This window comes from Heliangelus exortis, chromosome 7, assembly GCF_036169615.1.
Source record: "Heliangelus exortis chromosome 7, bHelExo1.hap1, whole genome shotgun sequence".
Classification (NCBI taxonomy): Eukaryota; Metazoa; Chordata; class Aves; order Apodiformes; family Trochilidae; genus Heliangelus; species Heliangelus exortis.
The window spans coordinates 34419108-34441535 of record NC_092428.1 but is presented as its reverse complement, the minus strand read 5'-3'; the positions used below and the strand labels follow the sequence as shown (position 1 = coordinate 34441535).

At 42.8% G+C, this 22428-nt stretch overlaps 1 protein-coding gene across 3 annotated transcripts; it reads right to left on the bottom strand.

Moving 5' to 3' along the window:
- Nucleotides 1-142: 142 nt before the first annotated feature.
- Nucleotides 143-22098, bottom strand: PPP2R2D (protein phosphatase 2 regulatory subunit Bdelta). Of its 3 annotated transcripts, none has more exons than XM_071749714.1 (10): nucleotides 21776-22098; nucleotides 20926-21036; nucleotides 12240-12337; nucleotides 9642-9807; nucleotides 7987-8099; nucleotides 6230-6407; nucleotides 5213-5377; nucleotides 3693-3862; nucleotides 3512-3603; nucleotides 143-2255 (listed from the first exon to the last, which is right to left on the bottom strand). In XM_071749714.1, exons 1-10 carry the CDS (start codon nucleotides 21792-21794, stop codon nucleotides 1976-1978), a joined length of 1392 nt encoding a protein of 463 aa, XP_071605815.1. In that variant the 5' UTR covers nucleotides 21795-22098; the 3' UTR covers nucleotides 143-1975. The 3 variants fall into 3 exon arrangements, with proteins under 3 accessions (XP_071605815.1, XP_071605814.1, XP_071605816.1); XM_071749713.1 differs by lacking the exon at nucleotides 21776-22098 and adding an exon at nucleotides 21406-21543; XM_071749715.1 differs by lacking the exons at nucleotides 7987-8099; nucleotides 21776-22098 and adding an exon at nucleotides 21406-21510.
- Between the last annotated feature and the right edge of the window lie 330 nt (nucleotides 22099-22428).

Sequence of the window (22428 nt, the reverse complement as noted above, 5' to 3'; positions counted from 1 at the left end):
TGAACAGACAGCTTTCCGAATCAGAGGTATGACCATCAAAAACTAACCATTTAAAATGGAAATACAAACAATCCTCATGTTGGCTCACCCAGCCAATTGTCTCACAAACGGAAGAAGAAGTTGTCAAAATACACAGAGCAAGTCCAGGTAAACATTTAAAATTTATTAAACTTTTTGGTCAAAATAACTGAACAAGTATGTACAATCCCATGGTATTAGCTCTAGTAGGTATGGTAGGAACAAGGTCAAATCTAATGCTTTAGTGACCCAGAAGTTCCACATTTCAAGATTTGCAAATAGTGTCACAACCGATATACAGTATAAGATTTTTTAATTTTTTTAATTTTTTTTTTTTTTTTTTTTTTTTAAATTTTAAATTTATTTGTAGAACCTCAAAGTTAGTTGTACTTACTAGCTTACTGTGAACAAGAGTGGCACTCTATGGACATAACGGGGAGGGTGAGAACGGAGACACTTTGCATGTGCAGATCTGATTGAGGAACCATAGCACACCTTCACCTGAACAACAACGGAGTGTAAACCACACTGCTGGGTCTCCTCTGGGGAGCTCCAGGGACCTCACGTTTCAGAAAGCAATTCTGATTTGCAGGCACATCTCAGAGTGTAATGTCTGGCTACTCCATGCTACTAAAACGTGCTGCAACAGCTTCAGGGACAGCTGCTCACCCAGGCGAGCCTGGGCTCTAAAGAAAGATGATGCATTTTAGGCCTCTGGGGAGAAAAAGAAGAAAAAAAAGGTACCTAAGGCTTAAAACAAAGTTAGCAAGAACAGTTAGAGCAGGCACAGGGAAGAGCAGGTCCCTGACACCCTGCTGTCAGGAGGTGAAATGCAGCGTGCTGCACTGCCGAGCAGCATCACCCAGACAGGGTCTGTATTCCCTGTGAGAGACAATGTGCTGTGCCAAATATTTAAAATAAACTCTATCCTCATGACAAGTACTAAAAAGGTTAAAAAACATAATGCACATAAGGTATGTCTCTATCTAACATCGAGAGGCATCAGATAAACTGATTTTTTTATCTTCAAAGAAGAAAATTTGTTAAATGTTTGTTTTCCCTTCTGTGCAAGGTGGTCACTTGGTATTAAGGCTGTGGATGTCATTATAGTAACCTTGTCAGTCTCCTACTTGGTACACAGATAGCATTTTACAAGAAAACCAGTGCAACTTAAACTGACAACTTCATGGAAACCCTAAATTTTGAATTTGAAATACTACACAAAAAAGTCTGTATTAGTCTGCCAAAAATCAATGTTTCGGGGCAAACGTTGTCCAATCTGCCCAATCTCGGTACATGCAATAAAAAAAAATAAAAAGACTGAATACATACCTTCAGATTTAAAAACACTTTTTATAGTTTGTTATTTTATTAAGTGGTTTACACCAGAAGGTGTGGTTATAGATACAGTTGGTGAGTAAATATTCATGGAAACCTGTCTACGAACCCAACTCAAGACCTACCTAAGTGCTCAAAGGTAAAAACACCTAAGCCTAGATACAGGCCAGAGGAGGAATGTTTACAGGCATTAAGCACAATATATGTTTTGAAAGGCCCAAATATTACAGCAGAGAGAGAGCGCGAGAGATAGAAATTACATTTTTATGACAATTTTTTCTTCTCGGGTGTTAAATTTTTGGTCTATAAACTGGAAAGGAAGGCTCAGACTTAAATAAATACATTTGTTGTGAGTATTGGCCTTATTGAGCACTGTCCATCAGCTCTGCCTCTAGAGGGCTTCTCCCAGAAAGCTGCGAACGACGCTCCCTACCCCCACCGAAGGCAGAACTATACCATGAACTCAAAAACCAGGCCAGATCCTCTCCTTTATCTAAAAGGGAAGTAAGTGCATCAATGTTCTTCACTGGTAGGACAACGAGGCCTTCTCTTTTACAGATAAACAACTGAGCTTAATTAACTATGCAAGACGACGACTCTGTCCTCAAGTAAGTCATCTTTAGTTAATTTTGTCCTGGAATATATACAAATTATTGGTGGCAGCTACAGCAATGATGTTCTCCATGGGATGCCATGCTGTATGAAGAATCTTCTTGTTGAAGTCCAGACTGTCAACACTTATTTCGTCCTTCTTCCTCTTGCCACCTGTGCAGACTTTGCGTGGCTTTAGGATGGCACGAGGTTTGCTGCTCTCCCGGGATGCCTCTAGAGTGATGTCTCGCCGCGTGTTCCGGTCAAACATTCTAAAGAAATTGTTGTAAGATCCAGTCATGATAGCACTGTTCAAAAGCAGAAGAAAGGCACAGCTGATTAGGTCTCCAGAAGTATCACTGAGCCCTGTAGCACACGGGGTGCCTGTCAGACCAAGCTGCTCTCTGATGTACAGTGCTGCTCAGTTCCCTTCTTCTTGGCCTTCACCACTGACTCCACTCCACCACTTTCTCTTCCAGGTCTTCTTCTGCCCCCCCCTGATGCTTTGTTCATCTTAGTGTGAGCAAAGTGGGTGTTCCCCCTGCTACTCTATGCCTTTATCCCACCATTACAGCAGTCATGGTGAAAGCAAAGCCACTGTAAACTGATCATTTCACCAAGCTGTCAGAGATGGGAGTGCCTTCTGACACTGTGCACGTGTGGGCTACGAGCACGCCGAGGGATTAACCATGAAAAGCTGTTGAGCCACTCAAAGAGACCCCCTGTGTGAATGTGTTATGCAGCCTTGCAGAAAATGTTGAGTTTCTGCACTGTATCAAATTGGCTTCTGGACAAGGCAGAAGAAAAAAGTGCATCTGAAAATGCTTTCCAACAAACAGCTTGATTGTAGCTCTCACCAAGAAATATGCCTGAAACTGAGGCTGAGCTTTTCACTACTTTCTGTACTCAATACTTATCTCTACCACTTGAACCTGGAGAAGCCACTTCCCACACAGGAGTCCCACAGATTGCCAAGAGACCAACCACCTCAGCCCTCTCACCTCTGTTTGCTGATACACACTGTCCTCATGGCATTAAAAAATTAATGAGTAAGAGAAGAGTGAGATATTATTACCACAGCATACACCACCCAGATTGTGCTGGGAAATGCCCTGAGTAAAGCTTTTTTTTGGTTCTTTTTCTAAAGGGAACTCAGCTCAATGTCAACCTGGCATTTAGAATAACGAGTTCTCCTAAAAATTGTTTCCTTAAGAAATCCACAGTAAGTGGCATGCAGCAGCAGCAATCCCAGAACTGCAACAGCCATCTAGGTGGGCTGCACTGTCCTTGCTGACTCCAGCACACAGATTATGAGATTTGACTTCCCTGATCCCTGTCCCCATATAAACCATGTGATTATTTGATAAGATTTAGGCCAAAGACTGTTTCACGGGCTGATCCTGTTATCCTGTTACTATCAAATCAAAACTGGTACAATTTCACTGAACAGCTTGTGAGTATTTGGAAGCAGACAAGCCCCTCTCTTTTAGGTATTTCAGACATAAAACTCTGAAAATCCCTGATGCTGAGGGAAAAATCAAACCAAACCAAAACATCAACTTACCTATCAGAACCGTTCCAGCAGCACTCAAATTTGTCAAAGATGCAGTCATTCTCATAAAGGGAACATAGCTTGCTTCGAAGATACTCGTGAACCTTTTTGGAACATTTAAATCGGTATTAGATATTAAGAGAAAGGAAAAAAGGGAAAGGAAGGGATATTTAAGAAAACTTGAACACCATACTTGATATGTCTCTACAGGCCTGTTTTCCATATTGAGATCCCAGACTTTCACAGAAAGGTAGTCTCTTGTCATCATGTAGCGACCACTGTGACTGAACTTTACGTCAGATATCGAGGATATAATTTCTGAAAAAAATGATCTGCTGCTAGGATCTTCAGGTTCTTCAAAAACTGTAGATAGAAGACAATTACAAATGAAACCAACACCAAGTTTTATAGCTTTGAACATTTTTCAGTACTTATAATACTTTAAATCAATAGACTTCATTTTTAAAGAAAGTTGCTGTTAAATACTTTTAAAAAATCATCTCTTTTTAAACAGTGCTATGGCTTTAGTGATTGGATTGCTAGTTACCCATCTCAAACACTCCCAACTGGAACACAGCACCAGCAAACTGCAGCTCACAGGTCTTAGGGATGAATCAGAGAAAATGAAGGGACAGCCCGTGGGTACAGTAAACATTACAACTGGTCTGCAAATCCTGTTGCACAGACGACCACACCAGTATCCCACACACCTCTTCAGACTACTCCTCATTGTACTTCTCTTGACATCTGAACAGAAGCTGCACAACACAGCCTACTGAAATTAAGTGTTGCTATCTACACTCAAAGTGCAACCGGCATGGGCTCAGAAAGGAGACAAAAAATGCATTCTTTAAATTGAAGTCAATTTCACAACACAAGCTATCCAGAACTCCATTCCATTTTTTAATTGACTACTTTTAATGGGATGCTACTCAGTGACAAGCAGTTACAGAATTCAGTGCTCCTAGGTAATTTAAGGCACCACTCAGTCACACAGATGAAGCTCCTATTGCCCAAGTGTTTCCTTCCAAGAAGAAAGCCTTATCTGCACTCTGGAAAGCTTACCTGCAAATACCAGTAGGGTGGGTCACCCCACAGGACTAGTAACACAAACCATAACTATTACCACAGTGAGCCAGAAGCAAGGGGCTGTGTGCAAGGCACTGGCAGTTACCCTTGTGACTTCAACAGAAAAGTCTTCCTCACCTACCTAGGCTTATGTGGCTGAGCAGAGTAAAGAGAATTTACCTTTCACCCCAGGAAACTCACTTCAAACTAACAGCTCTAGGGGCTGCAAATGGTCACCAAGTTAATTATTCTGGCAGCATCAGCCCAGTTTCTAATGCAGGAAGGTGAACAAACTGCCCTGAACTGGCATTTGATAAGCAGATACCTTTGAGAAGCACCAAGACTGAGTCTGGACAGAAGACAGGTCTCACTGGTGCCAAAAGCACTTGTTCCCATCAGTTTATGATGCATAAATGGGTAAACAGGAGCAGAGTCAGATGGTCAATTGTCTCATGCTACACTTCTGCTTGTTGGTGGCCTAGAACAAGACAATTAAAATGTTCCATTCTACAAAACCACCACCCCTTACCTTGCATGCTCTTTGAGCACAACGTGGTACGTTTACTGACAAGCAGAACACCTCTAGACTCTGTCTTGCACAAGAGAAACCAGGAAAGCCCTGACCCGAGCTGCATCCCCACTTACACTTGGAGTGCCTGTCGCAGAGGGCGGAGGAGCGCATGTCGCACAGGCGGATGGTGCCTTTGCTGCTGCTGTAGACAAACACGTTACAGTGGTGAGGGTGGAACTCTGCAGCTGTGATCACCTCTGTCAGCTCCTCCATGTTAGCAGGCTTAATATCTACAATATCTGGGAAGGTTTTTGTAAAGACATGTAACATCTCCCATTCAAATCAAGATGGTAAAAACACGACGTGGAAAACCAGGGTAAGATCTAAATTTCTACATGTGCAATCTACACAAAGTACAGTGACCATAGTATATGTAAAAATAAATACATCCTCTCAGTATTACAGATCACTTTTAATGATGCTGGATATCATTTTAGGCTCCTCTCAAGCCTCCTTCTTAATGCTCCCTATTAAACACAGCATATGCTTCATTTCTTCCCCCAAAGATTCATTAAACTTGTGCCTGACTTCTTTAATATTTTGTATTTCTGCAACTTTCATTTTACTGCATATTTGTCAATGTAGGATACAATGTAGTTTTGGATATAAAGCTTGTAAAAAGATTTGAAAATTATTTCTGCACTTAATGATAACATTTGACATGGGAAAAAAAAAGTTTTCTGTAAGATAAGTGTCACTTAGTTAAGAGACATAACTTCTGGAAAGAGGTATCTACAGCAACAAAGGATCTACTCTTTCATCTCTTATTTGAATTGACTGAACTTCACAAATAAATGATGCTCCCAAAATTCCTCCATTTATGGAGGAAATTAGAAATAAACTATAGAAATTAGCTTAGAAATAAACTATGATATTTCTACTGGCAGCATTCCACTGAAGAAAAGTTTGCACTCAGGAATGCATGAGCACATCCTAAGGCCTTTCACTGAATTAAACCTCCAGACTATAAAATCCTCAATTTTAATCCCTAGATTTAAGCACTTACTCTACTTAGTGAAATTAAAGCAACTCTCTTAAACATACACAACTTAGGTGTGCCTCTGTGTTCCTAGGGAACAAAAAAAGGATACTAAAACTTCTATCTGTGATTTCTAAATGCCATAGGTTAATTCTTAGGTCGTCTGCAGAAAGGTATGTTTCATGATCACTATTTACTGAAATAGAGTTTATGTGGTAAGTATGTGCATTTGCAAATATCCTTCTGGGACTTGCTTCTACCATTAGGTCCATGGGTTTCAATATGGGCACCTGAAACATGAAAAACAACAGTCAATCTTGGCATAAACCTGGGTTTTGAGTCAGAAGATATTCATTAGTTGCACACCCCAGATCTCTGTGGATTAAGTGGATTAAGCTTCCATCTAGCTCCTTCTCACTGACCAGCAAGTGAGTAGCTGAAGGTTGCCCAGGGACATCCCCTGTTCCAGTACAAAGAATTCAACACTAACTTACATCATCCAACCAAGAAAAAGTTACCACAGTGTCCAAGATAATCTGTCTTCCTGGAACAAGAAACAAAGTAATCCCAGGGCTATGTAACTGTTTTCACCAGGTTCGTATCTCACAGTCTGCTTACATAAAAATGCAGTGATTAGAATTAATCCATTGCTTTTTATTGGGCAATTTTCCTATCTCACCACGTAAGTGTTGCTAGCTGGGTAGTGAAACCCAAAATGCACTAATGTGAATTATCAGGACTGGTATGTAGAAATGCCAGGGTCTCTTAAGCAAAGGCTGCAGCTCTGAAGCCCTGCTTCTCTTCTCTAGTTCTTTACAGAAAAGTGAGGATCACAGTTCTGTGTCAAAACATGCAAACAAAGCCCCTGGTACATCTACTGCAGTTCTCTAGAGCCTGGTAATTGTAACACAGAGGTAACTCTAGGCAAGGTTTTTTTCCCCATCTGCCAATCACTGCTTGGGTTTGGCTGATTCCATCATCCCTTCCTGCAGAATGTAGTGACTGGCAAAGTCTGCAGCTCAGCCCATCCTTCCTCTCCCAGAAAAGCAGCAAATTTAGCACACTAAGCTTTGCAGAGGCAGGTTCAGCTCGATGCTTCCTAAATATATTACTCTTTAAAGTAGATGCCAAAATACTAGTCAAAGCCCAGATCTTCCTAAATCCCCCCTGGCTGATGCTCAAGCTGCACAGAAGGCCCCATGTCCTGGGAAGGTACCACGGGTCACCTCTGCTCCTTACTGGAGAGGATGCTGCAGCACTGTCCTCTGCTGACCAGCCCTGGACAGAAAGTCAGTGGGCTGCAGGCCCCTGAGACAGATGCTCCCTGCACTCCTCTTCATGTGGCACCAAGACATGAGACTATTTTAAGAGACAGCAAGATGAGTCTGTGCTCTCTATGAACTGAGTACAGAGCAGAGCAGCCCCAGACAGGTGCTCCAAAATTACTTTTTTTTTTGGCCTGAACAGCAACATTTTATTATATTTTATTGCTGTCAATAAATCAGTAGATCTTCTTCTGCAATTTGAGGTGGATGAAGGCTGTTTCTAAAAAAGTATTTAATTAAAAAGAGTTTCAATTTAAAACCAATTTTTAATATGCTAAGATTTAAAAACCCCAAACCTCACAACAAACTATTCCTAAGCCAATACTATTTTATCCATGAAATCCTGCCTTGAGTTTCCCTTGTTTCCTTATTACAACTTTGTTATGCATGTATCATGAAGTACCTCCATTTTTTATAAAAGTTTTCAGTGACCCTGACCAAAGCATCATTTTTCCAATCTACACATTTAAGCTGACAACTGGGGTGACACAAAGCAGAGCAGTACAACAAGAAATGTATTTAAAGGCAAAGAGCAGTAACATACCCGTAGTGCTGTGATTGTGAAAGGATCCCTAAGTCTTCCATCTTCATCTTTTAAATTATAACCTTCGGCTCTTTTATCCCTTTCACTTATTTTCCATAATTTAATAGTTTTATCTAAAACCAACAAAAATTCACATACTTGAGAATGAATTAAATTCAAAATCAAATCACTAAATAATGGAGTCAGCAGTGTGGATATTATTTCTCAGTCTAGGTTTCCACTGCTTGCAACAGAAAGAACCCTGCTGGGGTCCTTTAAACAGCAGTGCAATTTGGAGTACAGGCCTCCCAACACACACCTTAAGTGATGTGCCTTCAGCTGTAATGTTTAGCAAACTGATCAGTGAAAAACAAACAAAAAATACACCAGGCACATGGACGTAGATGGGAAATGCATTAAAATACCAGTAAATGGAGAGGAAAAAAATAATGACTTCATTTTAACTCCAAAGCAACGTTTAGTTTGAATACAAACAAGTTCCTGCCAGAACAGAGAGGCCCTATGCCACTACTTATGTCACTACAATGACCCTTCACACAGGAACTTTCACACACCGCTCACCAAAATAAGCTCTGCATGACTATCTGAATTATTTTTAGCAGATAAATGCTAGGGAAAAAATACCCAACAAACCCACGGGTTACTTACACTAACTATGGAAAAGAAAACCAGGTTTGCCACATGCTAAGAGATCTCTGAATTAACAGTAATTAGGAGGCCCTGCCCCATTATTTCAGGGTTCCATGGCCAGAGGCTTTCCCAGGGCAGAACAGGAAACAAACCTCTCCTCCCCAAGCTACTGCACCTCTTTAAAGCATTTAAGATGCCAGTTTAAAGACTACTTGAAGTCTAATAGACAGAAGTCATTCCTGCTTTAAAACTTCCTGCAGCAAATAGGGTATCAGCCCTTACATGAAGGCAAAAAGTGATCCAGACTTTTTGAAACAAGCACATGTCTGACAACAAGAGCAAGCTTTCCCATGCACAGCTCTGCATTTACATTTACAGCTTGCTCCCTGATGCATCTGAATAAACACAACATAAACTCACCCAGACATAAAACCTACTTAGCACTACTGAAATACTGGGAGAAATAAAAACACTGAAGTGCATGAAAAACTTGCAGTTTCTGCACTGCTATTATGTATTCTAAGGTACATGTGAAAATGGTATAAATACAGTCCTTGAGTGACTGGTGCCTTTTAAACTTGCTTTTCATAACAAAGATGGTATTTTGGTATTGGAAATCAGAAAGAACACTGTAGCCAGTGTTTCAATTTCAAATGTTTATTAAAAATTCCTCTGGGATCCCCCCAAAATCCATTTCAAAATTCAGACTTCTACTAGAGTTCAGGATACTGGCAACCTGTTTATACAAAAACTACCAAGCAGAGTAATATAGATAGCATAGTGGGAATATCCATAGAATGCAGCTCTGGAGCTGCCCTTTCTGTTGCTGCTTCATTATTTTTACAGTCACAAATCAGTAATTTACAAATTATTGCAATCAAAGCATATTTTGCATGTCACTAGAGAAGACATTAAAGCAATCCCAGAAAACTCCAAGGAAAAAAAACAACAAACACAAGTGGGTCACAGGTGAGGTAATATTCAAATGACATAAAAAATTCTTTGTGCAAAAATAGTGTCCTTACCGTTTGTAGACAGCAGGAAATGAGCAGCATTCTGTTGTGGTAACCACCTAATTTTATTAATTTTTTCCTCGATTTCTAGACTTTTCAAGTAGTCAAACTCAGCTTCATGACTCTGAAAGGTACTGTAAACATTATATTCTCCCCTAGAATGAGGACGGCTTTTATTCTGCAAGGAAACACAGTATTTCTTGAAGCTGTTGTCACTTGGTTCATTAGGATTGTATATACAAGCTAATGACTAGAAATTTCCAAGTAGCAAACTTTTTACAACGGATCTTGATGAATTTTACATTTTATTCTATGATACTGTAGTTTAGCATCAGTACAGTGCACACAGAGTTTCTTTTAAAAATATAAATATTTACATTTTAAAAAATGTGTGTACCCAAAGAACATAGCAAATCAAAGCACTCTTCAGAGGCATATACTGTTCATAAGAGTCCCTGCCTTTCTGTGGAGGAATTATAGGCTATGCCACCTCTCCCAAGCAGTTCCAGCAGAACTGGAGCAGGGAAGGTAGTTACATCCTAAATCCTAACCCACCAACTCCATGTGATTATGCCTGCACTTCACCTAACCTCTATTCCCATCCTTGCCCAAAACTCCCTCCTCTATCACCAAAATATGGAAATAATGTGGGGTTTTCCAGACTCGGAAATAACTGTTCAAGGACACAGAGTAATCAAACAGGTTTTTTATAAAACACTGTTGCACAAAGTCATTCTGCTGAAGGGACAGCAAGGTCAAGTCCAAGCACTAGATCCTTTCCTACTCATTTTAAAACATGCTGTGCTCAGGAGTTGTAGCAAGGCTTATAGTTAAGCATTGTCAACCTTTTTTATTATAAAAACTTGAAGGCTGGAATTACCACATTTTCATCTAAGCTCTTTGTACCACAGATATTACAAACACAGACATAGCTCTTCCCCTCACTATCATCTTTAGGTAGATGCAGTAGCTAAAGCAGAGACCAAAGCCTCAAGTCTCCACACATTTGCAGGATCAGATTTGAGGACCAGCTGTCAGGCTAGACAGTGATTCATGTTTGGAGAACACCACCACTTGCAGGGCTGCAGTGCCCACAACTTCTGAAAATACACAAACTTCCCGAATCACAATGGGAAATCCCTCTCCTGGGACCCAGCCCAGGTCCCTTGCCAAGACAGGCAGGAGCCGTGCAGGAAAAGGCTCCTCTGCACAGCAACCCAGTGCCTCCCACCCCTGGAGACTGCAGGACCAGCCTCAGCCTGGGAAGGCAACCTTTGCTCTGCCTCTTCCTCATCTTCCCACACTTCACTTGGCAACTTTGATAAGGTTATTTCAGCTAGGGGTTTTTTTTTTCCCCCTCCAATCTCTCACAAGTCTGGAGTGTTAGCTACTGCTGAGGCTTTACATTATTATTATTTTACTCCCTACTTGTCCTTTAATGTTCAGGCACTTTGGACAGGATCCTTTGAACTGATAATACCCAGTGCAGTCCTCTATGTTTCTTACCTAACCCCACAGTGCAGGCTGCCTGGTCTGGCAGGAGGCATTGGTCTCACTATTTACTCACACAGTTGGGTGGAATATTCAGCTGCTTGGAGCTGCAATTATGTCCCATGAGTTCAGGGCACGATGTACAACATTTCAGCCTGCCTTCCCAAATTAAAGGGTGTGGAAGCTCTGTAACTACCCTAAGTTGCTATCAACCTAGTTAATCTAGTCTAAAATCCATGGCGTCTAAAAATATTGTTGTGAGATTTTATTAAGATTCCAGCAAATGTACTTCAGATCTTTTTGCCTTCACTCCAGAAATTCTGCGGTCTCGCAGAAGAAAAACTTCTCCTGTGCCCAACTCTTCTCTACAGTCTTGGTTGGTTTGTTTGTTTATTTGTTTTACAACAGCACCAACAGCTGAAAGCCAAACAGTAACAGTTCTGCTCTAAGCAAGCATCAAGCAAGTCAGAGATCCTGAGCAGATGGACACTTTTGACCTTGATCTCCCCCTTAGTTAAGTCTATACACCAGACTAAATGATAAATGAGCTATGAGCTGTCTAGGTGCAGCAGTATAACATTTCAGGAATTTTTTCAGCAATGGTATTTTTATTCCATTACCTCTCAAAATCCTCAAAGCAAAACTGCTGTCACCTCTAATAAAAGGGTTTATAAACAGCTGAGGATGAAATGCAAAACACTACATACAACTGTTTGTTAACTGAGCATCATTTAAACCACATAATGGAAGAAAAGGGATTCTGATGAAAAAAAAAACCTACAGCACCTAAGAATTTGTCAACTTCCCAATCAATCTGACCAAGTGTAAAGTTTAAGACAAAGTCCAGAGGCAACCTGCAAAATGGTAATAAGCATATTAGGTATATATATAAAGAACTCATTGTACTTTGGGAATTTTTTCCTTCTTAGACCAGGAAAGGGAACCACCAAACACACCTACTAAGTTCAGCACAAGGCAGATATTTAAAAATGTGGCTAACTTAGTGTTTTCTGAGAAAAGCAACCAACCTTTTAAACCTCATGGCATGAAAAGATGAAGTGAGACTGTGCAACACAAGAACAGTGTAGTAACAGCACTTTTGTTTTTCAAGTCACTGACCTCTTGTTCCCTTTGAAATATAACCACTCTGCCACCTTTGTCTCCTGTTGCAAGAAGATCACCAGAGTAATTAAATTCAACTGTTGAAATAATATCAGCTGTAAACAAAACAGAAATAAAATAGCACTGTAATGTGTGAAGCAGATCAAAATGTCTGAACACAAAACAAAATTACAACTTGTATTTATGCAACTGCACAACTTCTTGGTTTACATCATCAGTACCCACTAACAAACTTTTATTTACAATATAAAACACTTCAATTTTTCTCCATTTTTAAAATCTCTTGAGGGCCTTCAGTGAGCCACATCATTTTAAGAATCCAAACTGTGTGTATTCTACCTGTTGACAGCAAACACTAAACCAGGCAATGGAGATAGGTCTGCACAGGGCTCCCCAAAGAAAGAATCCTGTCAGCAGTGGTTCATCTGCAGTGTTCTACAGCTGGCACTGACTGAAGGGGCTGGGGGGCACTGGCTGTTCCTCTGAGTATTCAAGTAGGTACTTCAGGAACCTAAACTGGGTATTCCCTCCCCTCTGCCAAAGGGAGAAAAAACCAAACCCAAACCCCAAAGGACAAATACTTTTCTAGCTGAGCTCCCTGACTTGAGCCTGTGCAGGGGCATCAACATCTCAACAAACAAGAGCCAAGGATGACTGCAGCTGAAGGACAGAGAGAGCACAGGAAAAGCTGCAGGACCTCCAGTTTAAACTGACTGAAGTGCCCTTGGGACTGAACCTTGAAAACAACCAGTATTTATTTACCAATGTATGCCACAATTAATCTTGGGGTGGCAATAAAGAAGTAATTGCCTTTAAACAATCCCTAACCAAGGGGCAGAGAGATAAGGAGCTGTAAATGTCTGTCACAGGCTTAGGCATATGGTAACAACACCAACAAACCACTCAGCATAAAACTATAAGTAAACATTTATTTATTGATACTGCTGACTGCTAGCCATGCAAGTATTTCATTATATTTTACATTATGCAGGTATAAAAACTAAGATTTCAAGTATATGATAGCAATTAGTTTCAGAGTTGGCAGTTGGAAACTAGATGAAAACTACCTTTCTGTATTGATTTTTATGTGCTATCTTTTAATTCCTTTCAATAATCCCTCATTCTTATGAGGAAGATTATTAAGAAGCCTAACCAGTTTTCCCAATATATAACCCATGTTTCATCTTTTATTAACAGATGTCCTTGACACAGTATATGTAGAGTGGTTTTAAACAAAAAGTACAGGTAAAATGGTCATGCTAGTGGAGAATGCCTCCCTTCACTAATTGACCACCAACTGGAAAAAGCAGCTTGAAATTCTAAATCAGCCCTGAAACTGTATGTAAAAGAATTACCCCCAACATGCTATGCTGGAACAGGCAAGCAAAGGGGCCTCATCAGGACAAAACCAGAGAAACTTTCTTTAAATATTTTCTCAGTTAAAAACTTCAGAATATGATTAATCAGTTTTATATCTAAAACTACATATATATATATGTTTTGTATCTAAAACTTTTTATGCATTAAACCCATTTTCCCTAAAGATATTAGAAATAATTCCACCCAGTGTCTTCAGCACTATGTTATCTCAAAGCAGGTTAAAGGAGTAAACTAGAAAATTAATTCCAAAGAAATCCCACTATGTTGGAATTAATTTTCTAGTGGAAAGAAGCTAAACATTAATTTTTCATGTCTGGAAGGAAACAAATATTGCGAGAGAGGCAGCTTGGTGTAAAGCCATAGGTCTTGCTGCTCTCAGTAGTTGACAGGAGGAAACCTTACATGGCTACTTCCAGAACAGAGGCTCCTAGTCACACTGGAACAAAAATGGGAGGAAAATCCATCATTATATCAATGCACTGGAAACCATTCTCAGTGATTGAGGAGACTTATCCTGTAAACCTAGACAGCAGTCTCAAAATTCAGTATAAATGCTCTAAACCTTTAATATCACTGCTGAGTATTAACCTCCATAGATCACAAAACCCCTGCCATAGTTCTGGTGAAGTTCTACAAAGCCTCCTGGGCCAGTTATACAGGGGATGGGGGGATGAGATGACAGCAAGCTAAAACCAGCAAACCAACTTAATGACACAAAGGATTCATACCAAGTATTTCTAACCAACACTGGTATCAACACCTGGACTCTCTGTTCAGATAATGGAGAATGAAGAGAGATCCAGAACATCTAAATCAGACACCTCAAATTAGCCATGGTGAACTTTTCTAGTGCCACTCCAGTTAACATCTAAAAACTGAAACCCCATCCCCATAATCACTTCACAGCTCCTCAAGTCAATTAATGAATCTGCAGCTGCAGTCCAAGTCTAGGACTAATACTAACTGGACATCAACTTCCCATTCCTCTAAGGCACTCAGACTTTTTTAAAAAGCTCACTCCTCAGACATATAATGAGCAAGGAAGTAAACCAGTCACTATTTCCAAACACAATCTAAAAAGGAGGCCTTCTAAGGGATTTTAGATTAAAATTTTCCAGATAGGTAACAGACAACACACAGCTTCACATTCAGTACACATACTGACAAAAAAAAAAAAAAAAAAAAAAAAAAAAAAAAGCATGTTAGCAGACCTGTCTCCTGCCCCTCCCCTTGAAAACATTTTTAACACCCAGCACCTTTTTTCCATCATCTGTCCCAGAGAATGAACTGCTTTAAGGACTATGTGAGAGGAAATGCCTGGGTCTGGGCCAAAGCCAGATGGCTGGCATAAACTGCCAGGGAGATTGCCAGTGGAAACTAAACATAGAACATTTCTGTGCCTGCAATCAGAACCAAAGGTGGCACACCTATCCCTCTGACACACACTGCTGTTCTACACTGTGCAGTGGGAGGAAGCTGGGGGAGGCAGAGAGAGAAGGGTAAATACAGGTTATGTGAAAATCAGGATAGCAGAGGTTGGGATCTCCCTGTGAGACTGTGCTGAACTGGAAGGTGGGCTGTCAGAATGAGCAGAAATCTTTCACACCAAAGAGCGACAAAGTACCACATCAAGGCAGGGCTGGGAAAACCATGGTGACCTGGGGCAAGGACCATCACTTTAGAGCAACAAAGAGAAGACTCAAACACAGCCAAATAAAAGAATATAAAAGGAGCAAGCTAAGAACACTTGAGGAAAAGATAGAGACCCGATAGAACAGATACCAGTGCAGCTCTGCCCTCTTAAATATCCACCAGGTGTAACAATTAAGGCCTAACATTTAACCAATTTGCAAAATGGCTTGGATTGCCTTTAAGCACCTGGTAGATTTAACTTAGTCTCAAGTAACTGCTTTTTGTCCCAGTCTAAACCCTTGACCAGGTTTAAGGTTAACCAAGGGCACAAACAGGACATCTGAGCTGCTGCAGGAGGGGTGCAGGGGCTTGGCCAGCACGGTGGAGCTGGAGCAGAGGCTTGCAGCCAGCACTGCTGGGACAGCCCATGGCAAACTCCAAACAGGAGCCTTGCTCTGGAGAAGACTGCCAGCTCCTGCCTGTCCTGGGCCCCGCCTGGAGCACAGCCACTTGGCTCCTCTGAGGAGCCAGGGCACAGGCCACCCTGCTCGGAGCACTGCAACAAACTGGAGAAAAGCAGCAACATAAGGTGTCAAACTGTTCCCAAGACCTGTTCCAAAGGTCAGGCCTCCCAGCAAACTCCCCAAAACCAAACACTTGTTCAGATGATTTAACTGTCACCCAAGAGTATGCATCTCAGAAAATACTATTATAGCAATTCCTTCATTTATTAAAACTTGTATTTTCTTTTCAACGGAACGAGACGGCAATTTGATGCTGGAATTCCTTTGAATTTGATTTAAAAAAACCAAACCCCATTTCACTGAGTTAAAGTGCATGGAGTTGTCCAGATGTGTTAGTACAAAGAAAGGCTAAAGAGGCAACTAGAAAAGGGAGTAGTGAACCTGAAGTTCAGTAAGACAGAAATAAACTTTACCTTCACACTTGCCAAAGCTCACCATGTCTTTTCTTACAAGCAATGAATAATTATGGGGGCTATTTATAATACTCATGACACAATCCAGTATTCTGAATGCAAATCTATTGCCTCAGTATTATTTTTTAAACTCTGGATTAGTAATTCCAATAAGCTTTCTCCTACTGGAAGTAAATTAATTCCTGTTATTCTGTTAGGTTTTTTCCTAAGTAGTTAATTATTGTGCTTTTCACTGTTCTTTTATTGGTAATTAATTGAGCCTTAAAACGATGGCTAAATGAAACTTTTCACACTCTCCTGTGCTTTTTAAAAATGTATTTCAGCAGTGTTTTCTGTAACTTTTGATTAATCTTTCCACCCAGATGTTAAGGCACAGTGACAGAGTGTGTGTGTGAACAGTACCCCTGGTGTCCTGGGTCAGAAGGTAACACAAGCTGTACCACAGCCTGCCCTGAGGGACAGACAGAGGCTGTGCCTCTGCTCACAGCTCAACAGGGCAGGCTCCTGATCCTTCCTGTGTTATCACTACTCAGAATGTTTTATTTTGCATTTCTACCTCGCAGCTCTGCAAGGGCTTACACAAACTGTTTATTATTCATTCCTAAGCTGTGCATTCCCATCTTCTCTTGTAGCCCCGTGGCTGCTTGGACTTTGAAAGGATTTTCTTATCTTTTCCTCATAACTCCACTCGCCATCTTCCACTGGCACTGAGAATCTTTTTTCCCCTCCTCTCAATGCCCATAAACCTACACCTCTGCAGTTTCCTGACAAAACTGTTCTAACTTTCTTCTATGTATCTGTGTCAGGAACAAGATGTGAGTAACAAAAGCTATGGATGAACTTCAACAGCAAAATAAGGCACTTATGAACCACTTCTGACTGCCTCTGAGGCCTCCACCTAGCTGTAAATTTCCTAGTTTCCTTTACGAAAAAGGATACACTTTTCAAAATTCTCAGAACACTAAACCTTTTTGTTCTTACATTGCCCCTGTGGCTCAATACACCCATCAAGAGAGCATGCCAGATAAAAAAAAATTATCAAAATGTGATACCATGATAAAGATAGCAGATTTAAAAGGAGTGTAAATATGTTAGATGTCAGGACAGAGTCTCTTCTTCACAGAAAGCCAAGACATCATCACTTCACAGGATCAGTTTTATGAAGCCTGAAGATCACCTACAGTTTTGTTTTTTTTTTTGTGAAAGCACAGGTGTTCACTTGTAAACCTGGGATTCTTCACAATGAGGAGCCAAACTAAAGATTATTAGAGAGGGAGAGAAACTTTAAGAAATTCACCAACATGAGTGTTTATCACACACACCACATTTCTTCAACAGTCTCCAGAGTTACTTGCATGTTAACACACAGTAAGATACTGCAGTTCATTTTCCAGTGGCATAACCAGCACTGCCTACAAGACCAGGCTGTGCACTCTGCTGATTCCAAAAAGGTTTCAAATATAACTTAAAACACTTGAAGACTTAAGATGATGAAGCTCCATGAGCAAAGCAGTACCTCTTTCATTTGGGGTATAACCATAACTTCAAGGCTGCAAAAACCTAAAAAAGGAAAATGTATCTAAGGAGAGGCAAATTAAATCAGTGTTTACAGGAGGGAACAGTTTCCCACAACCCAAACCCCCTACTGACTGCTTTGAAAGGCCCAAGGAAATCCCAGTGTCAGCCATGGGAAGCCCATGATCTTCACAGCACACAGCACACATTCTAATAAGGATCAGACATTCTTGCCAGTATCTCCCACTTTTCACCAGCAAAAATCAGTCAGGAGGGCTTATGGTGCCCCCCTCCCTCTCTCCCTATGTGTTCTGTTAATTACATCCAGTAGCAGTCATGGATTACATGCACAACATCTGGCCCAAGGAAATTTGGGCATACCTGTACATGATTTAATAACCTGGTTTATATTTTGCTTGCCAGTCCTCCCTCAAACAGAATGTTTTTGAACACACAAAATAAATTAAACCCTAAAATCACAGAACTTATTAGGTCTCAGGCAGCATCATAAAAAGTAAAAAAGCACCTGTATCTAGAAAGGTACTTTCTACCAAAAAAAGTAATACAAGAATAAGAATCAGTATGGTTTTTATAGTCACATGGTTTTACACTAACAAAATAACACCTTTTTTGTATATATAGTTGAGGTTTTTGCCATCCTCAATACCAAGTCTTTCATTCAAAATCACTTCTACCCTCCAACCCTCCAATCCTCCTCCTCAAATCTAACAATTAAACTTTTCTGCTTTAGAAAACTATGTACTCCAGTAACTGCTATTTTCCTGATCTTTCTGAAACAGCCAGATTGGTCATGCAAACACTGCTCTTCTATGTATTTCAACAGAGCATTGTATGCATTTCAAAGATTACTCACTGAAGAACGTGTGAGTACACAGAGGAGACAAAACAATTTTCCATATTAATGACCCAGTTAGAAAAAATCCCTTAGACAGAAAAAATCCCTTAGACAGATAGCAACTTAGATAGCAACTGCAAATCTAACTACAGGAATTTGTCACAGCCATGCTAATATTTTTATTAAAGCAACAGACATGAGAGACAACTATTGAATGTAGAAAGTATTCTTGGACTGCACTTCAGTCAGAAGTGTGCCTGACTATCAGGCTTTCTAATTTCAACTACTGAATGACCCCTCTGTAAGAACACTTAGCAAAAAGGCCTGTTTTGATACATTTGGCAGCTACTTCATCATTTTCAGATTTCTTACATAGTTTGTCACAAAAAAGAGGAAAAAAAATAAATACAGAAATAGTGAGTTTTCACACTCACAAAAATTTACATGAAATTTACAGTGGTTTTCTGCAGTATCTGCAACAAGACTATTTCAAGGAAACAGCCACCCATCACATAGGGTTAGATGTGCAGTCCTGTAAAAGATGTTCTAAGAAATGGTAACCAGCAAGCATTTCCATACCTAGGGCCAAAAATCCAGCAATGTAACTGCATTCTCACTGCATACTCCTGGGTCAAGTTTAAGCAATTATAAGCAAATGGTCTATTTCCTGTATTTAATTCCAATTTCAAGGCAGAAACTACTGGAGGGAGAAGAGCCCACGAAACAAAAGAGTCACAAAAACTGGAAGCAGTTCTAGTACTCTAGCAGGAAATCAAAACTCTAGTACCAGTTCTGCAAAACCAGCTGCTGAATGATTACCTCTATTAATTGCTCTATGAGGAAGACTGCATTCCTCACGTGTCAGCATCACACACAGCCTGCAGTCCCCACTGCAGGAGAAGTCACATAAATAAGGCACGTTTGGGGAAACCCATGGCAAAAGTGTTGAGCATTACCATCACTATTTCCTCAGGCCACCTCTAGTTTACTCAAGCCAAGAGCCCTTTTTCCTCTGCCTTGGTGATGTGTGTCTCAGCAGTAATGCAAGTTCCTCTTTGAGCTGTTACGCACTTAAATAATTAACTGGGTTTAGGATATATTGGTGTTTCAAAAAGGAGAAGCTTTCCAGCTCTACAAAAACCCTCACTGCTCAGCAATTGACAGAGAAGGAAGGTGCTCACAGAACTCTGGTTTGTACAGCATAGGAAGTGTCACACAAATGATCCTAACTGAAAAGGACCATTTGGAAACTCACAAAAGCAACTTAAATACATTTTCATAAGAATTCTGGGAACTTATGAACCATAGTACAAGTTGAAAAATGTATTTGGTGAAAAGAAGAAAACAACTGAGCCTGTGTACTAACTTCTTGAGGAGTTTTCAAGTCTATTCTTCCCATAGCTATAATTTTAAATGGAATGTCAAACAAGTGGTACAAAAATGAAAACACTGTCACAGCATAATTTCCCTGTAGTACACAGTAAGGAAAAATATTTACTGCATCCAGTTGAAAAAAAACCAAAACAAACAAAATCCAAGGCAACGGCACAGCAGCACTGCAAGTTATTTCACTTAATACAGTAAATACAGCTATTTCAGTTAATGCAGTAAAAATCAAATAAACAGCACAGAACAGTTTCTCACACACACTTTACACTCTCTTTTCTAAAACGTATTGCCAGCCTTAGCAGTCTAAACAGAGAAGATTTAGGAAAAAGCCCCACCTTCTTATCAAAGCCAAGCAAAACTTCACATTGTTTCTACATACTACAGAGAAACGCTTTTCCCAATATAAATATTTCTTATTTTCTACTCATTCAAAAAAAAAACCATGCTGTGCTTATAAAGTTTCAGAGGAATGTAAAGGTGCGCTTGTTCTCCCTACTCAAATATCCATATTTATAGCTTCCAAAGGTTAACAAGTAGGAATAAAATCTCCTCACAGCTGCAGAAAGCCTTTAAACCCTACTTTTTAAATTAAGCACAAATGACAGACCTGCATGCTCTCTTTGCGTCAGAGTGAAACTTGACGAGCCTGACAGACTCCATTTGTGTAGGTTTAGTTTTTTTTTCCCCTGCTTTATCACTGTCATTACCTCTTCTCCCCAGTTAGAATTAAGGAACGGGAGGCAGCACCGTGCCTTCTCTATTGTGCTCTTCCCCAGGCGCTAGCTTAGTCATGGCCACGCAGCCCCCGGGCTGGGGAGATGCTGCAGCCCCACCGTGCCCACCCTCCGCTCCTCCCGATGTCGAGAGGAAAGCCGGGTGCCGGTGAGCAGAGCCCCAGCACGGCGGCAGCCGGGGACAGAGCCACCGGGAGCCTGTGGCGGAGCAGGGGCTGCTGCACCGCGGCCTCCCCTTACCTTCCGCCACGTCCTCGTCGATAGCCCCCTTCACCTGGGAGAAGCACCACTGGAAGTCGTTGCTGCTGCTCGTGCTGCTGCTGCCGCCGCCGCCTCCACCTCCTGCCACCCCTGCGGAGGGAAGAAAGGGCGGTGAGGGGAAGGAGAGGCACCCGCCCGGCCCGGCGCCCCGCGGAGCCCCCACCGCCCCAAGCCCGGCCCAGCCCCTTCCCCGGCGGGGCCCGCTCCGCCGCCGCACGGCCCGGCCCGGCCCGGCCCGGCCCGGCCCAGCCCAGGCCCCACCGCCTCGGCCCCACGCTGCGGCTTGGCCCGGCGCCCCGCGGGGCGGCCCCGTTCCCCACACCCCCACCCCCGCCACCGCCGGGGCGCTGCCTGCGGCCACCCGGCCCGGTGCGGCCTTGCCGGCTGCCGCGGCGCCCTCCACGGGGAAGCGGGGCCGGGGCTCCGGCGCAGCCCGTCCCGCAGCCCGCGCGGCCTCACCTGCCATGTCGCACGGTGCCGGTGTGGCGGGGGCGGGCGGGGGCGGGAGGAGGCGCGGGCCGGGAGACGGTGCCTGCAGCCACCGCACGGAGCTGCCGCCGCGGGAGGCTTCGGGGTTTCAAAATGGCGCCCATTGCCGGTCGGCCTGATCCGGTGACGTCACCGCCCCGGCTCCCCTCAGGAGGGGGCGAGCGCGGGCGGCGGCACCGGGGGAGCAGCGGCAGTACCGGGACTCGGCGGCACCGGGACTCGGCGGCTCTGGGTCGGGATAGACTCGCCCGGCGGGGCGCGCAGGCGGACGCGGAGCAAGAGGAGGGCGCCGGCAGGCGGGAGCGAGCAGGGGGCTCCGAACTCACCCTGAGAAACGCACCTGGGGCCGGGCCTGCCATCGCGGGCTGGGCTGGGGCCGGCGATGGAGATGGGCTCCCGGGGGGACCCTCTGACTGAGTTCTGCTCCGCGATGGCGGTTCCGGGAACGCCGAGCGCACTTCCCAACCCTCTGCTCGCTCAGGGAGCGCCAGGCCCGCGGGCAGGTCCCGGGTCACCGCATGCGGCCTGGCGGGGGCTGAGGGGCCCGGAGCGAGGCCGGGCCGGGCGGACCCTCGAGGGGCTGCGGGAGGGCGGGGATGAGAGAGGGGAAGGGCGGGGGGACAGCCCTGTGCCGGCTGCAGGAGCCCAAGCTCGGGGAGAACAGCCCTATCCAGGCAGCCCGGGGGGGGGGGGCTCTGCCCTGCCCTGCCCTGCCCTGCCCGGGGTTTTGAAGGGCAGGGGGTGTTGGTGTCAGACACGGCTGGGGTCGGGCACACGGAGCGTCCCTGTGCGCTCTGGCCAGGTGACATCCCGGCTGCAGTGCCAGTGGCACCGGTGCGCTCTGCAGCCCCCGTGCTGCTGGTGCTCTCTGATGTTTTGGCCTCATTTACGCTGATTGATCTTTTTCTGAATCAACATAGATCCGTAAGTCTGCAAAGACACAGTTTTTTCCCCTAAATCCCAAAAAGAAAAAAAAGAAAAACATTTAAAATT

Coding starts and splice junctions, on each gene's coding strand:
- PPP2R2D (XM_071749714.1), bottom strand. Junction 12,338..20,925: donor CGACGAGGACGTGGCGGAAG/GTAAGGGGAGGC, acceptor TTTTGTTTACAG/CTGATATTATTTCAACAGTT. Junction 5,378..6,229: donor AATCACAGATAGAAGTTTTA/GTATCCTTTTTT, acceptor AAACCTTCCCAG/ATATTGTAGATATTAAGCCT.